This window comes from Lepus europaeus, chromosome 12, assembly GCF_033115175.1.
Source record: "Lepus europaeus isolate LE1 chromosome 12, mLepTim1.pri, whole genome shotgun sequence".
Lineage (NCBI taxonomy): Eukaryota > Metazoa > Chordata > Mammalia > Lagomorpha > Leporidae > Lepus > Lepus europaeus.
Window position 1 is genome coordinate 836,293 of NC_084838.1, and position 16,081 is coordinate 852,373.

The following is a 16,081-nucleotide window of genomic DNA, read 5'->3' on the forward strand; positions in this document are numbered from 1 at the left end:
AGGAGCCAGGAGCCAGGGCCTGCATCCGGGTCTCCCAGGCGGGCGCAGGAGGCGCAGCACTGGGCCATCCTCCATGCTTTCCCAGGCCGTAGCAGAGAGCTGGACGGGAAGTGGAGCTCTGCCGAGCCTCGGTGCCCGCCCGCTCCACCTCCCCTTAGGGCCCATGGTGGTGGCTCCATTTTCATGCCCCCTCCCCAGCCACACAGTCTGGAGCCTGAAACAGCAGAGATCTATGGTGGGGCGGTGCTGGGGGGCAGCGCTGGGTCCTTCCAAGGGCCGGGAGGGAGACTCAGGCTCGCCCTTGCTCACATAGCACCCTCGCTGCACGGGCACCTGCCCCTGCTCCTGGGAGGGCCTGTCACTGGCTCAGCCCTCACAGGCTAACCTGACCACCTCTGAAGGACACTGCGGTCCCAGCTGGGCAGACAGCGCGGGGCAGCGATGCGCCTGCCCCCTCCCTGTCCTGCCCACCATGTCATCGTTTTGCTCAGGGAGCTGTGAGGGCGCCTGCACAAAGGCATGGACATGGGGACCACCGGCAGGTGTGCGAGGGCTTCTCCACGGGGAGAGCCCCTGGTCACCCCAAAGACCAGCACTGGGAGTGGAAGGGGACAACAGAGGGGCCGGAGGCCCCAGGGGCAGTGGGAGCTCGGGGCTCAAAGGATGCTGGAGCCCCACACAGCGGCTTCCGAGACCCTCCTCTGCCTGTGCCCAGGAGCCTTGGCCAGCACGGGTCAGCTGATGGGTGCTGGGGCGTGAGCCACCTGGGACAGCCACAGGGGCCCTGCCGGGGACCGTTCTCTGGCGAGCAGGCTGGCGGCTGAGTGGGTGGGAGTGGCGCCACCTGGGCCACACTGTCCCCGACAGCCCGGCACCGCAGCGCCCCAGGGAGGTGAAGGCAGCCGGGCCGGTCCTATGCGTGGCCACCGGGTGGCACAGCGCCTCCCTGGGGAGCTCACAGCAGGCGCCAGCAGCTGAGCTGGAGGCCAGGCAGGCAGGCAGGCGAGCACCTGCAGGTCCTCCCACCTCCCGGTCCTTGTATTCCAGCCGAGGGCCACGTGCACCGGAGGGTGGGGCTTCCACTCCCTGGCGCTGCTTTTCCAAGGCTGAGAGTAAGACGCCTGCCTCGAGCCCGTGCAGGGAGGTGCAGCAGCCCCCTCTGGGGGAACACCCAAGCCAGGTTTTCCGGGGCACAGCAGGGCATGCCTGGAATGCAGCCCCACCCTGAGCGGGGAGGGCCCAGCCTGGGAGCCCAGTCCTGGGAGGGCGTCTCCTGCAAGCAAGCTCCTGGCTCCAGGGAGACGGAGAGATGGAGGCCAGGCCGGCCGTTTCTCCTACCCCACCTCGCTGGGCTGGGGGGTCCCAACAAGGGGGTGCTGCTGCAAGAAAGGCAACAGAGTCCTGACCCAGAGCCGCCCCCCATGCTGGCTCGGCCCTGCCCCCGGCACGCCTGTGGCTGGGGGGCCCTCCCAGCCCCTCCACCACACTGGCACCCCCCTCAGCCAGCCAGCCTGGCCTGGCCTCACGTCCCCCAGGTGGCCGGCTCTGCAACACTGGCACGGCCTGCCTAGGTGGCTTCAGGGGGCGGGCCAAGGAGCCGGGAGGGCGGGGCGGCCAGGCGGACTTAAAGAGCTGTGGGCCCCACCCGGTGCCCCAAGCCCCGGCTCCACCATGGCCGAAACCTCCAAGCTGCAGCTGTTTGTCAAGGTGGGCTGGGGGGCTGGGAGGGCCGCCGAGCTTGCTGAGGGCTGGGTCTCCCCAGCACTGCCTGAGGCCCTGCTCCTACCATGGGTTCAGGGCACCCCACAGAGGCTGGGGGAAGGGGGGGCCGCATGGGGGTGGAGGCAGCCCTAGGAGGTCTGGGTGGCTGCTGTTCCACTCCCACCCTTGGTCCTTGAGCTAGGCCCCTTGGTGGGGAGGTGTGATGGGACCCTGGGGTCACCGTGCCTGGGCAGGAGCAGGGGGGTCACACCCAGATCTGAGTGGGGGCTGCCAGGCCCTGTCCCCTCCCTGAGCTCAGGATCCAGGAGCCAGAGTGCGCCCGTCCAGCCCAGTGCCCAGTTTGCCGGGTGAATCACCTAGGAAACAGCCAGCCGGGTCCCCCTCACCCTTGCCACCAGGCTCTGGCCCTGCCCAGGTTCCCGGAGGCCGGCACCCGCCTCCCCTTCCAGGGGTGCCCTGGACCTGCCCCCCACCTCACAGGGACCGAGTCAAGGGCCCTCAGCTGACACTTGGAGAGCCGGGCCGGGCTCCAGGGTCCCCGCCCAGCCGGGGGGCAGATTCCGGAGTCTGCTCCCAGCCCGGCTGGCTCCGCCCCACCCGCCCAGGCGAGCGAGGACGGCGAGAGCGTCGGCCACTGCCCGTCCTGCCAGCGGCTCTTCATGGTCCTGCTCCTGAAAGGCGTGCCTTTCACGCTCACCACGGTGGACACGCGGAGGTGAGCCCCGCCCCGCCGGCCGGCCGGCCCGCCCGCCCGACCACCTGCGCGCCCCTCGGGCGGCCAGCCACTCCTCCCCCCGCTGCCCGCAGGTCGTTGGACGTCCTCAAGGACTTCGCGCCAGGCTCGCAGCTGCCCATCCTGCTGTACGACGGGGACGCCAAGACCGACACGCTGCAGATCGAAGAGTTCCTGGAGCGGACGCTGGGGCCGCCCGAGTGAGCGCCGAGCGGGGCGCGCGGGACCCGGGCAGGAAGGGCGCCTGGGGCGGCGGCGCGGGAGTCAGCCGAGCCCCCACCCCCGCAGCTTCCCCAGCCTGGCGCCGCGGTACGGGGAGTCCAACACGGCGGGTAACGACGTCTTCCACAAGTTCTCCGCGTTCATCAAGAACCCGGTGCCCGCGCAAGACGCAGGTGAGGCGGGCCGGGGGCCGGGGGCCGGGCGCCAGGCGAGGGCGGGGCGCGCCCGGGCCGGCCCTCACCCACGGCGCCCGCGTCCGCAGCTCTGTACCAGCAGCTGCTGCGCGCTCTGGCCAGGCTGGACGGCTACCTGCGCGCGCCCCTGGAGCACGAGCTGGCGCGGGAGCCGCAGCTGCGCGAATCGCGCCGCCGCTTCCTGGACGGCGACCAGCTCACGCTGGCCGACTGCGGCCTGCTGCCCAAGCTACACATCGTGGACGTGAGCGGCCCAGGCCCGCAGCCGGGACCAGGGCGGGCGGGGAGGCGGGCGCGGGTCGTGGAGAGGCTCTGACCACACCCTGCACCCACCCGCAGGCCGTGTGCGCGCACTTCCGCCAAGCGCCCATCCCCGCGGAGCTGCGGGGCGTGCGCCGCTACCTGGACAACGCGCAGCAGGAGAAGGAGTTCAAGTACACCTGTCCGCACCGCGCCGAGATCCTGGCGGCCTACCGGCCCGCCGTGCGCCCCCGCTAGCCCCCTGCCCCACCCCGCCCCATGAAGGCCTCTCTGCCCCAGAAGGCGGGGGGAGGGGGGCAGGTGTCCCACCCTCGGCCACTGCTGCCACCCCCAGGAGCTCGGGGGCAGCGCTGCGGCCCAGATGACAGTGCACCACCAACACAAGACATGGGGACTGGATTGGGCTCCCAAACCAGTCAGGCCGGGGCGGGGCAGCCGAGGGGGTGGGGAGCTGAGCCTCCGGGTGGGGCCCGCATTCCTCCCCAGCCCCAGGCTGCAGGCCAGGACCCCCTCCCACATGATGGCCACAGTACAGATGCCGCCCCCGGCCCCACCATGGCCCTCCAAACACGCATGTGCCCAGCACCTCCTGCGAGCATTCTCCTATGGGCAGGGGAGGCCGTGTTCTGCTGGGTGGGGCCTGGGAGGCCGAGAGCAGAGCTCCAAGCCGTGGGGAACCCTGGTGTGCCGTCCTGGCCCCTGGGCTGGCAGGGAGGGAGGGCAGGGTGGGTGTGAGGTGGCTCCACCCCCGGCAGGCCCACATGGGCGGGGCCTCCTCTAGGGAGCCGGCTGCACCTGTTGAGATCCAAGGGGCCCCACCCGTGCCGAGTGCAGGCCCCAGGGGGCCCCTGACCCCTTGCGCCCGCACCCCCAGGAACCAGAGCCTCGCGACCTCAGGGCACCGTTTATTTGATGGGGCAGGGTCCTGAGGAGCAGCAGGATGGACCAGGGGGCAGCGGGGGCTCCCAGGGTGGCACCCACCCCCCTAGGCAGACTCCAAGCACAGCCACACTTCGCTGTCACTTCAGGCTTCGTCAAAGTCAACACCGCCGGCCGGTTTCTTACTGGGAGAGAAGAGGGGGTGAGGAGGCAGCGGCTGGGGCCAGGCCCTGGCGCGGGGAGGGTGGGGTGGGCAGGTACCTCTTGAAGCCGGGGTTGATGAGGGACTCCCCTGGACACCGTCTCCGGAGCCCCTGTCCAGGGCCGCCTCTCTGGGGATCCATATCTAGGGGGAAACGGGGCAGAGGATCCTGGACCCAGCAGCACCCCGGGCAACAGCCGTTCCCGATACCGGGGCCTCTCCTCGGACCTGCGCCCGCTCCAGCCCCAACTCACTTCCCAGGCGACGCCTCACCTGGTAGGAAGAGCTGAGGCCCCCCGGGCCGGGGGCTCTTCCTAGGGCTGGGGGTCGACTCCTCCGCAGCTGAGGGAGGGGACCAGAGTCACTGCAGCAGGTGCCAGGGGACCAGGACCTCCGGGACCCCTACGGGGGGTGACGAGGGTCCCCACCTGCCAGCCGCCGCTCCAGGCTGCACACCCGCTCTGCCAGGCCCAGGGTCAGCGCCTGCAGCCTGGGGGCTGCCTCTGGGCCGGCTACCTCGGAGAGCTCAAAGGCCAGGGCGGAGGGCGCCCCGGGGAGCGTCAGGGATGCCGCCGCCTCCTGCAGGGTCACGGTCATGGCTTGCTGCTGGCAGGCTGCCCTGGGAGACAGAGCGTCCGGCGGCGTCCACGCCAGGCCCGCCCGACCCCCTGCCCACGCCTGCCCAGCACCGGGCTCACCTGAACCGGGCGCCGAGGTCCTCCGCCGCGCTCAGCCCCAAGCGCGCCTTCTGCGGGCACAGAGCCTTGTCACCAGGGTCCCCCCGAACCTGGCCCGAGTCCCTTGGGGTGCCAGGTCCACGCAGGCCGGCAGGGCGGTGTCCCCCTCCCCGCCTGGGGCCCCTGTACCCACGAGGGCCGCCAGGCCGTCCGGCGGCCAGCAGGTGCTCCAGAGCCGCGCGCCGTCCGTCACGCTGCGGCGAGAGGGGCTGTCAGCGCGGCCGCCCGTCCCCGGGGCTCCCCGCACCGCCCCTCGCCCCTGGAGCCCCCCACTCACCAGAGGGTGAAGCCGTCCTCGTCCCCGCCCTCCTGGCCCTCGCACCAGCACACGAAGCGGGGCGGCTCCGGGCCCGGCGGCAGCGTGCACAGCGGCGGCGGCACCATGGCAGCTCGGAAGCCGCGGGCCGCGCTGCAGGCCCAGGGCGCCTGCGCGGGGCGGGGCCTGCGCGGGGCGGGGGGCCTGCGCGGGGCGGGGCCTGCGCGGGGCGGGGCCTGCGCGGGGCGGGGGGCCTGCGCGGGGCGGGGCCTGCGCGGGGCGGGGCCTGCGCGGGGCGGGGCCTGCGCGGGGCGGGGCCTGCGCGGGGCGGGGCCTGCGCGGGGCGGGGCCTTGCCGGCGGGGCGGCCCTCCGCGGCCTCGGAGCCCAGCCGCACGACGCAGGCGCGGTAGCCCGCCGGCCACGCTTCCGGAGCGGGGAGGCGAGGCTCGCGGGTCGCCGGCCGGGCGGAGCCCGCACCTGCACGGCGAGCCTTGGCAGGGGTGGGGGTGAGCGCCCCGCGGGCAGGCGGGCAGGGGGCTCGGGCTCGCCCGGGCCCAGCCACGCCTCCGTGCTGGGCTCCCCCGGTCCCCGGGGTGGCCCCTCTGGGTCTGTGTGCTGACCGCGGCCTGCAGTGCGGGCGCTGGGCCGCAGCGCTGCCGCCGCCCGGGTCTGCATCCGCGGGAACGAGGCGCGGGCTGCGCCTGACTCCGGCGGTGACTCACGCGGCGCCCGGCTTGCTGTTCTCAGCCCGAGGGACCCTGCCCGGGGTGCCCACAGCCCCTGCCCGGGTCCCGGCTGCGCCCCGGGGCCCAGCTCCTGCTGACGGGCACCTTGGGTGGAGGCCCCAGCTGCTGTTGTGGGCAGCTGGGGAGCGAACCAGCAGGTGGGAGATTTCTCCCCCACCGTGTTAAACAAATAAATACAAAACTTAAAAAATATTGTGGAGCTGTTGCGGGTTGGAGTGGGCCTGGCCCCCTGACTCAGCGTGGGAGGCCCGCACTGGGCACCAGGAGGAGCTGGACCCGGCTGCAGGGGTGGACAGAGGGAGAACGGGGGTGGGGGTGGGGCTGGGGCTGGGGCAGAGGTGGAGGGGGAGGTGGAGGGAGGCCAGGGCTGGGGGGGGAGGGAGGCCCAGGGCTGGGTTGGGGCTCGGGCAGAGCTGGGGGGGAGGGAGGCCCAGGGCTGGGTTGGGGCTCGGGCAGAGCTGGGGGGGAGGGAGGCCCAGGGCTGGGTTGGGGCTCGGGCAGAGCTGGGGGGGAGGGAGGCCCAGGGCTGGGTTGGGGCTGGGGCAGAGCTGGGGGGGGCGGTGGAGGGAGGCCCAGGGCTGGGGCTGGGGCTGGGGCAGAGCTGGGGGGGGGCGGGGGAGGGAGGCCCAGGGCTGGGGCTGGGGCACCGCTTGGCGGGGAGGGAGGCCCAGGAGCAGACCCTGCATGTGGGGAGACTGGAAAAGGGGGAGGGGAGCTGGCCAAGACCACGGTGGGGGGAGCCTCTCCAGGGGCCAGTGATGGCACCAGCACTCCGCTGCCTAAACATGGGCCCTCCAGGCTCAGAGCTCAAGGCCTGGGTCAGGGTTCCAGGTAGGATGTGGGGGCCGAGCCGCAGGCCCTGAGCCCTGGAAGCTGGAGTGTTGTGTGGTTGGAGAGGGGCTTCGTCCCAGCACGGCAGAGAAGGCGCGGGTCAGGGGGTGGGGGTGGGGGGAGCGCCAGCAGGAGGGGGGAGGGGCAGGGAGGTCCTCCCCCCCCCCCCCCCCCCCCCGCGCGCCTTCTGGACTCCCGGCCAGAGCAACCCCTGCTGGGCATCTGGCTGCAGAAGGGGCATGGGCATTCGTCCACCTGCGTCCCCGGGCGCCTGGGTCTGCTGCCCGCCTCCCCTGCTCCGGCCTCCTGCTGGCACGCACTGGGGGGGGGGGGGCAGTGACGGCTCAAGCGCCTTCGTCCCTGCTGCGGGTGGGAGACACTGACGGAGCTCCGGACCCGGCTTTGAACGCCCGGTGGTGGTGGCAGCTGGGCCAGCTTCGCCTCTGCCCCTCCTACTCTGCCTGTCTGGTAGCAGCAGCAGTAACTGCGGGAGGAGCTGTGCTCTCGCTTCTGTCTGATCCCCTGTTACAGCAGCCATCACAGGGAGACTTGAAATAAAAAGCAATTCCAGGGGTTGACGCCCTGGCCTGAAGCGCCGGCATCCCATATGGGCGCCAGTTCTGGTCCTGGCTGCTCCTCTTCCGATCCGGCTCTCTGCTGTGGCCTGGGAAAGCAGTAGAAGACGGCCCAAGTCCTTGGGCCCCTGCACCCAGTGGAAGGCCTGGAAGAAGCTCCTGGCTCCTGGCTTCGGATCGGCGCAGCCCTGGCTGTTTGGGACATTTGGGGAGTGGACCCACAGATGGAAGACCTCTCTCTCTCCCAGTCGCTGTCGCTCCGCCATTCGTATAAATATATATATTTTAATGAGCACACGGTTGTCTAAGAAACCTAGCCTGTGAGCTCACCTCTTCCTGTGGGGGATCGGGGCGCACACGGTGGGCGGGCCCCAAAAGCAAGGTCCCACTCACGCCTGGGCTTGAATCTGCGCTGAGGACAGCGGGCAGGACACAGGGCTGACCTCGCACCCGGGCAGGGAGGAAGGCAGCCCGAAAGGGCAGCTGCGAGCTAGGCGGTGGCCAGGGCCTCGAGCAAAGGTTCAGAAGAGGGGAGTCGGCTGGACGGTGGCGGCACAGAGGCCTTGTGGACAGGACTGCAGGGCGGCTGGAGCCAGAAGGTGGACGGACGGCCAGGGAGGGCCTTGTGGGTCTGGTGCTGCAGTGTCAGTGAGATGGGGCCCGGAGGGGGCAGGGCCCAGCGCCCATTCCCCAGGCTGGGGGGAGAGGGGTGCTGAAGGCCGCCCCCGTGTGGCCAGCGCGGGGTGGTGCAGGGGGCAGGAATCCCGGGCTGCAGCAGGGAGAGGGAAGAGGGAGAGGTGTGTGCTCCGAGGCCGGGCAGCACACCCTGGAGTCCCCTCTGCTGCCCTGGGCGCCCCTGCGTCTCCCGGTGCCCGTGGGAGCTGAGCAGCAACGAGCAGACCCCCCCAGCCACCCACCCAGCGCCTCTCAGCGGGTGCCCCCCAGACAGGTGGCTGTCCCCTGGCCAGGCACTGGCCACACAGCTGGGAGACGCAGGTGTGGGGAAGGGGCCGGCTCTCCGGGTCTGCCCAGCTGTCAGGGGGGCCCAGGGCAGGACCTGGCAGGAGCTTGGCCTTGTGGGGGCTCCTAGCCTCCAGGCCAGCATGCAGGTGGTGGGGCAGGTGTGCCGCGGCTGCCGGGGCCCCAGAACTCAGGGGCGGCCTTGTCTCTGTGACCGGTCAGTCCAGCTGGACCCCCTCAAGGAAGGCACATCTGAGGGGACACGGCTGCTTCTGTTTACACTTTTCTGTGGAAGATTTATTTTCCATATTTGAAAGGAAGAGTTACAGAGAGGCGAGGGGGGAGAGGGGTCTTCCATCCGCTGGTTCACTCCCCAAATGGCCACAACGACCAGAGCTGCACCGATCCAAAGCCAGGAGCCAGGAGCTCCATCCTGGCCTCCCATGCAGGTGCAGGGGCCCAAGCACTTGGGCCACCTTCCACTGCTCTCCCAGGCCACAGCAGAGAGCTCGATGAGAAGTGGAGCAGCCGGGACTCGAACCGGCGCCCACGTGGGATGCCACATCACAGGCAGCAGTTTTAGCTGCTACGCCGCTGCTCAGACTCCTACGTATTTTTATTTGTTTGAGAGGCAGAGAGAGGGAGAGAGTGTGCTTCTGTCTGCTGGTGTGGTCTCCAAACACCTGCACAGCTGGGACTGGGCCAGGCTGAAGCCAGGGGCCAGGAGCTCCACCCCGGTCTCCCAAGCACTGAGGCCATCTTCTGCCGCCTCCCAGGGTGCATGAGCATGGGCTGGAATCCGGGGATCTGGGACTTGACGTGGGATGGACGCAGGCGTAACCACCGGGCCAACCGCCTGCCCGTCATGATTTATGTGTGTATTAAACTGAAAAGGAGAGAGACAGAGAACCCCCCATCTGCTGGCCCGTTCCCCAGATGCTGGGAGCCCAGAACTCCACCCGGTCGCCCACCTGGAGGCAGGGACCCAGGAAGCTGGGGCAGGGGGTGGGGCTGGGACCCCGGCTCCTTAACCTCTCACAAAGGCCCACCTGGCAGCCATCATTCCTGAAAAATTCCCGCCTGAGCCCCGGGGACCCCTAGGCCACGGAGGGGCCACAGCCCCCACCAGCCCCCCGACAGCCACAGCCCAGGGCCTGCTGCAAGCCTCCTTCAGGAATGTTCTCCAGGAGCCCCGGCCCGGGCTCTCTGCGGCGTCACCCACCCCCGCCCCTGGCCCCATGGAGGGCGGGGCCTGGGTCTGCAGTCGGTCGCTGCAGCTGCCGGTGGGCTGGGCGGTCGCGGTAATGGGGGAGAGGAGGCTCCCGGAGCTGGGGGCCAGGGAGCCCCGGGGTGCAGTGCGGGAGCAGCCCGGGAGTCGCAGCGCGCGGCGGGCACCTGTGCCGGCATCCCCGCCAGTCCGCAGGAGCCTCAGCCCCTCCCGGAGCGGCCCGGGGGGGGGGGGTCCCCGCCCAGCCCTGCGTGGTCTTAGGGAGCGTCGGGGTCCGGGCCCGGCCCCCCACAAACGCACGGCGCCGCTGGCTGGCTTCGGAGACGTTTATTTTGCTTGGGGCAGAGGAGCCGGGCGGCCTTCGGGGAGGGGGCCTCACTGTAGAACAAGGGCGGGGGCGTCAGTGACTGCCAGAGCGGGAGGCCCCCCCCGCGCCCCGCCCCCGCCGCGGCACGCACCTGGGCGAGGGCACCGGCGCACTGGTCTGCGGGAGAGAGCGGCGTGAGGCACGGCGGGGACCCCTCCCGACCCTCCCTGGGGGACCCCTCCCAGGCGGCCTCTTCCGGTCTGGGTCTGAGGGCCCCCGCCCGGAGGGGGCGGGAGGCGGCGCTCACCGGTCTTGGGCAGCAGGGCGCCCTGGCTGGGGTTCAGGCCCACCTGGGGGCCCAGCAGCTGCATCTTCTGCGCGCCTTCGGGGAACAGCTCCGGGGCGCGGGCTGGGGGTCGGGTGGGGGTGCGGGTAAGCGCCAGGGGTGGGGGAGGAGGAGGGGGCGGGAACGGCGGGCAGGGGACGCTGGGACGGGGCGGCGCCCACCGTAGAGCTGCAGCCAGACGTTGCGCGTGTCTCCCCGGCGGGTCTCCAGGTACAGCACCGCGAAGTTCAGGTAGTCGGTGAAGGCCACGCGGATGTCGGTCTGGCCCATGGCTGTGGAGAGAGCCAGCCGGCTGCCCCGCGCCGGGAAACCGCACACCCCCGCCCCCGCAGCCCCAGCCGCCCCCTCCCCCACCTGGGGCACCCTCACCTGGGTTGCTGAACTGCCCGGCCACGGCACCCTTGGTGAAGGTCGCCTCCAGCTTTTGACACCCGCCATCGGGCCTGGGAGGAGGACCCCAGACCCTGAGCTACAGCCCCTGCTCCCCTACTCCCAGGGCCACAGCCACCTGGAGGGGTGCACAGGGCCAGAGGGCACAGGGTCTCCCCCCCACACACAGGTGCACAGAGGGACCACACACAGGTGCACAGGGGACCACACACAGGTGCACAGGGGACCACACACAGGTGCACAGGGAGATCACACACAGGTGCACAGGGGACCACACACAGGGGTCCACACACAGGTGCACAGAGGGACCACACACAGGTGCACAGGGGGATCACACACAGGTGCACAGGGGACCACACACAGGGGGACCACACACAGGGGTCCACACACAGGTGCACGGGGAACCACACACAGGTGCACAGGGACCACACACAGGTGTACAGGGGGACCACACACAGGGGTCCACACACGGGGGGCCACACACAGGTGCACAGGGCACCCACACACAGGTGCACGGGGAACCACACACAGGTGCACGGGGAACCACACACAGGTGCACAGGGGGATCACACACAGGTGCACGGGGAACCACACACAGGTGCACAGGGCACCCACACACAGGTACACGGGGAACCACACACAGGTGCACAGGGGGATCACACACAGGTGCACAGGGGACCACACACAGGGAACCACACACGGGGGGGGGGGAACCACACACAGGTGCACAGGGCACCCACACACAGGTGCACGGGGAACCACACACAGGTGCACAGGGGGATCACACACAGGTGCACAGGGGACCACACACAGGGGGACCACACACAGGGGTCCACACACAGGTGCATGGGGAACCACACACAGGTGCACAGGGACCACACACAGGTGTACAGGGGGACCACACACAGGGGTCCACACACAGGTGCACAGGGCACCCACACACAGGTGCACGGGGAACCACACACAGGTACACGGGGAACCACACACAGGTGCGCAGGCTGGCACACACTGACTCCTGGGGCCCTTCACAGCCTGTGGTGCTGTTCTCACACCTGCCCCTGTCCCAGCTGAGGCCCAGGTCACTTACAGGGGGTACCCGAACTTCAGGGCCAGGTCACCATTGGCCAAGGGGGTCACCAAGACCACGGGCATCTTCATGTCGTCCTTGCTGTCCTGGAAGCTCTGGTCATCGGATGCGGCCCCCACCACGTACCAGGTGCCCTGGAACTGCGGGCGGGGAGGGAGGCTGGGAGGAGGCCCCCGCTGAGCGGGGCTGTTCCTTCCTCCCCATCAACCCTGACCTGGGGTTGGGGTTGTGGCAGTGGCAGGCTCTAGGAATGGTGGGGACCAGCTGTGGAGTGGGGCTCCTGGGAGGGGTCTCTTCCATGTCCCAGCCCCAGCTGAGCCTGGATGAGGAAGGAGAAGTGGGAGGAGGCTGTCCTGGCAGAGGGGCCGGCAGACCGGGACGCACCTGGCTGGCATCGAAGTCGGCCTGCACGGGCACCTGGGTCTGTCCCAGGGATGCCCCCAGCAGGGCCAGGAGGGAGCCAAGCAGCAGAGCCTGCAGCGCCATGGCAAGGGGCAGGAGCGCTGCGGAGGCCGCCCCTGGGTGGCCTTTATGCCCCTGAGATGCCCCGGGGCGGCTGGCAGGCCGGCCGGGGTCCCAGCCCACTGCGATAGATACCGATCGAGTTGCACCCTGCAGCGCCCTTGGCCTGGCCACCTCCAGCAAGCTCCACCCATCCCGCTGCACTTTGCCTGGGTCTCTCAGGCCTCTGGGCTGGGGGCTGCCCTCGCCTCCCCGGCCTCGCCCAGCCCCCTGGGGTGTCGGCCCCACTCTCAGCTCAGGCACAGCTGCCTTTTCCAGGAAGACCACTGAGGTCACTTTCACCTCTGAGGCCTTGTGGGCGGGGTGGGGGGTGGGGTCCTGCACACCGTGACCCAGGAGCACCAGGATGGGGCCTGGGAAAGGGCACTGCGGCCGGGCATCCAGGGGCCAATGGGAGGCTGGGAGCACGGCTAGGTGGGCCTCGTGTGGCTTTGGTGCCAGCTCTCTGGGAGGGGACAGGGCTGTGTGCTCTGGAGACCCAGGCCGGGAGTGGCCCAGCGAGTCTGTCCCGAGAGGGGGTGGACACACGTGCGTCTTCCGAACAATGTGCCTTTCTGTGCCCTAGACCCTTATCTGCCCACTCTGAGCGTGCTAATCCCACACTTGCAAACCCTGTCCGGTCCGGGGCTCCTGTGCAGGGTGGGGCAGCTGCCTACAGGGATTAGGAGCTGAGAGGCAGGACCCAGCGCCCAGAGGGGCCGGGGTGCAGCTGGCAGCTTGAGGGGGGCTACCGGGCCCCTGTGGCGAGGTCTGGGGCACGTCCCCTTAGGGGTCCTGACTGGCGGCCCTACCGGGAGCAAACACTGGAGGGTCCCCTGCCCGCCCCGCCCCGCTCGTGGATGACTTCCTGCTGAGCTACAGAGAGGCAGGTTGTGTGTGTTGGGGGTGGGGTCCGGGTGGCTGGACCCAGGCCCAGGGCGGAGACAGACAGGCAGGAGCCGGGCTTCCGACTTTGCTTGGAGTTTATTTCTGAGCCCATGAACAGCCCGGGGGCGGAAGTGCTTGGGGAAGGAGGCAGGGCTGGAGTCTCCAGAGAAGTCCGGAGGGCTGGGGTCTCCTGGTGGGCGGAGCAGGACCCATCAGCCCCCAGCGGACTTCCAGCAGGGGCCTCCCTCCGGGGGGAGTCCTCTGACCTCCCCTGCTCACGGCTCCCCTCCCTTCGTCCAGGACGGTCCCTGCTGATGGAGGTCCTCCCCCCTCCAGCCTGGGACACCCCCCCCCCGCCAGGCTCCACCCCCGTCCTCCATGGGGGCCCAGGTCTTCTCCGGGCAGGGTGGTGGGGAGGGGTGCGCGGAGTGCCCTGGGGGAGCCGGCCTCACCTAGTCCTGCTCCTCCATGCATTTATCTGCCAGCAAAGGGGCCAGGGGCATGGTCAGTGCCCAGGCCAGGGCCAACCCCCTGCAGGAGCTCCCCCTCCAAGAGCCCCAAACTGCAGCTCTGTCAGCCCGCCCCTGCCCCCCTGCCACCCCCTGCCCCAGGCCCTGCTCTCACACAGGGGCCGCCTTTTCCACCTCAGCTGCCCGCCACCTGCTGGGCCGGTGCCCCTGTGTTCCCCCAGGGTGACCCCACCTCTCACCATGTGCGGGGGGGGGGGCCTGGCCCCAGCGTGGGCAGGGGTCCCAGTGAAGGGGGCTGCGGGCAGCCAGCCTCTCCCCAGCGCCCTCTCTGACCTCAGTGCCCGCCCCTGGACTAGGCGCCCCTCACCGTTCCGGGGCAGGAAGACCACGGTGTCCTCTGGGAAGCCCTGGGCCTGGCAGAACGCCGAGAACTTCCGCCTCAGCTCAGCCCCGGGGCTCTGGCTGCGGCCTGCGGCAGGTGGACAGGGAGCCGGCCTCAGCGCGCCAGGGCCTGGGAGCCGCCTGGCACTGCCCTCCCGGGCCAGCCCTCTGTCCCTCACCAGCCCGGGGCCAGGCGGCGCTGGGCAGGGCACCTACTGTAGAGGGTGGCCATGCGGAAGTCCTGGCCCGGGCCCTTGGCGCCCTCGCTGTACAGCAGAGCGAACTCCTTGTAGTCGGTGTCCACGACCCAGACAGAGTAGGTGCTGCCCCAGTCTGAGACCGAGAGACCACCTTGTTGGGGGCCCCGCCCCCGCCTTGGGGGAAGGGGCGCCTTCTGTGGGCTGTGCCGTGGAAGGGGTCTGGCTGCTCTCCCTGTCCGTCTGCCCAGCAGCCAGCTCCCCGCTTTCCCTGCACAGCCCAGATGCCCGGCGCCCCCAGCCAGGGGAGAATCCGGGGTCCAGTGTGGCCACAACGCTCCTGGCCAGACCCCTGGAGGGGAGCCCACCCCAGGGATGGACGCTGTGAGGAGGTGAGGTGTGGAGGGGGCTCGGGGGCTGTGCGTGCCCCCTAGCCGGGCAGCAGAGGCATGGGGAAGTCCCACGGCGGCAGGGGTGGTGCCTGGCAGAGCTGCAGTGGGGTCTAGAGAGGTTCCAGCTCCCTAGGGGGAGTCCCTCTGCCCCCCACGCCCACACCCACAGGTGTGGCCGTCAGGGGCAGGCCTGGCCTGGGAGCCCCCACCCCAGCTGTCTCTGGGAGGGGCCCGCGGGTCACTCCGGACAGGTGCCACTCCCAGGCAGACGGGTGGGGCCCACTCACGGGGACTGGTGTAGGTGTAGCGGCCGGGGGCCCCCGCGGGCTGCAGCAGCAGGGTCTTAGTCTCGCACTGGTTTTTCCTGCGGGCAGGTCACCCTCGGGGTCAGGGCTCACGGTACCGCAGACGGCGACAGCGGCGCGCGGTGCTCTGGGTCCCGCAAGCCCACCGCCCGCCGTCCCACCTGAGGAAGGTGGAGGTGATGTTGAGCGCCCCCTCTTCCGTGGGGGCCACCGTGGACCGGCACATGGACATCGCCGCCTTCTTCTCGCGGAACCAGCTCGAGTTGGAGGCGAGGCCCGCGGTGAACCAGCGCCCCAGGAACTGCGGCGAACGACCCCTGGTCTCGGCCAGGACCCTACGGGGCCGACCCCGAGAGGGGGGACCCCTGCCCCTCCCCCTTCCGGCTCGCCACGCCCCGTCTGCTGGTAGGCCCCACCCTCGTGGCTGCCGCGCCACGCCCCCATCGGTCGGCTCGCTCTGGGAGGGGTGCGGGGCGGGCCTTCGGCTCCCCTCGGCCAACCGCGGGGGTCCACAGGCCGCCGGGGCGGGCGCGCGCTCTCGCGCACACGGCGCTGCGGGAGCCAGCCCGGCGCCCGCGCGGCTCCGCGCCGCGTCCTGGGGCTTGTGCGCCGCGCGTGGACAGTGCTCGGGCGCCGGCGCCCGCCCGGACTTGCCGCGTGTGAGCAGGTGCCTCCCGCCGCGCCGCGCCGCCGTCTTTGCCGGCGAAACGCCGGTTGTCCTGGCCAGCGGGGCCCGGTGCCTGGCCCAGCCCCGCGCCGCCCAAAGCGCCCCCTTCGCCGGACAGGGCCCTGTTCTGCCGCGGGGCGGGGCGGGGAGCCCCTCACCTTGTCCTGCTGGAATTCGGGCTGCACAGAGCCCGGGTCCTGGGCGCGGGCCCGCGGGACCCCCAGGACTCCCAGCAGCACCAGCCCCATCCACAGCACCCGGGACGCGGCCATCGCTCGGAGCCGAGTAGGCGGAGCTAGGGAGGTGGACAGCCGAGCGGAGGGCGCGGAGAGACCCCTATTTATGGGCCAGGCTTGGCGGCCACCCAGGGCGCAAGGACAGCCCACTGCGGGCTCGTGATGCTGGTGGGGGCGGGGAGGCAGCTGCAGCCTCAGCCCCCGCACGGGCGCTTATGCAAGAGGCTCCCAGAGCCAGGCCTGGGCCCCGGGCTGCGGGAGGGAGCGCGGGGGTGGGGCAGGGCCCTGCAGCGGGAGCCCCGGAGTCCGGGAACAGAGGCCCAGGTGCGGCCTACAGGGTGGTCTTTGGTGATGGGGAGTGGCCTGC

General features: G+C 70.9%; 4 protein-coding genes across 5 annotated transcripts; 1 reads left to right on the forward strand and 3 right to left on the reverse strand.

Annotated features, from left to right (window-relative positions):
- Positions 1–1,669: 1,669 nt before the first annotated feature.
- On the forward strand, positions 1,670–3,811 carry CLIC3 (chloride intracellular channel 3). Its single transcript, XM_062206837.1, has 6 exons — positions 1,670–1,707; positions 2,328–2,437; positions 2,530–2,655; positions 2,744–2,850; positions 2,940–3,115; positions 3,211–3,811. The coding sequence occupies exons 1-6, from the start codon at positions 1,672–1,674 to the stop codon at positions 3,367–3,369; spliced, it is 714 nt and encodes a 237-aa protein (XP_062062821.1). The 5' UTR covers positions 1,670–1,671; the 3' UTR covers positions 3,370–3,811.
- Positions 3,812–4,024: 213 nt separating this feature from the next.
- PAXX (PAXX non-homologous end joining factor) lies at positions 4,025–5,362 on the reverse strand. Of its 2 annotated transcripts, none has more exons than XM_062206839.1 (7): positions 5,228–5,362; positions 5,084–5,144; positions 4,912–4,958; positions 4,642–4,832; positions 4,487–4,555; positions 4,273–4,357; positions 4,025–4,196 (listed from the first exon to the last, which is right to left on the reverse strand). In XM_062206839.1, exons 1-7 carry the CDS (start codon positions 5,332–5,334, stop codon positions 4,157–4,159), a joined length of 600 nt encoding a protein of 199 aa, XP_062062823.1. In that variant the 5' UTR covers positions 5,335–5,362; the 3' UTR covers positions 4,025–4,156. The 2 variants fall into 2 exon arrangements, with proteins under 2 accessions (XP_062062823.1, XP_062062822.1); XM_062206838.1 differs by having other exon boundaries at positions 4,912–4,961.
- Positions 5,363–9,862: 4,500 nt separating this feature from the next.
- On the reverse strand, positions 9,863–12,104 carry LCNL1 (lipocalin like 1). The gene is made up of 6 exons (XM_062206840.1): positions 11,678–12,104; positions 10,570–10,643; positions 10,362–10,472; positions 10,162–10,263; positions 10,006–10,031; positions 9,863–9,925 (listed from the first exon to the last, which is right to left on the reverse strand). Exons 1-6 carry the CDS (start codon positions 11,746–11,748, stop codon positions 9,923–9,925), a joined length of 387 nt encoding a protein of 128 aa, XP_062062824.1. The 5' UTR covers positions 11,749–12,104; the 3' UTR covers positions 9,863–9,922.
- A 969-nt stretch (positions 12,105–13,073) lies between these two features.
- Positions 13,074–15,802, reverse strand: PTGDS (prostaglandin D2 synthase). Its single transcript, XM_062206841.1, has 7 exons — positions 15,637–15,802; positions 14,973–15,112; positions 14,794–14,870; positions 14,134–14,250; positions 13,904–14,005; positions 13,519–13,544; positions 13,074–13,256 (listed from the first exon to the last, which is right to left on the reverse strand). Exons 1-6 carry the CDS (start codon positions 15,748–15,750, stop codon positions 13,519–13,521), a joined length of 576 nt encoding a protein of 191 aa, XP_062062825.1. The 5' UTR covers positions 15,751–15,802; the 3' UTR covers positions 13,074–13,256.
- Between the last annotated feature and the right edge of the window lie 279 nt (positions 15,803–16,081).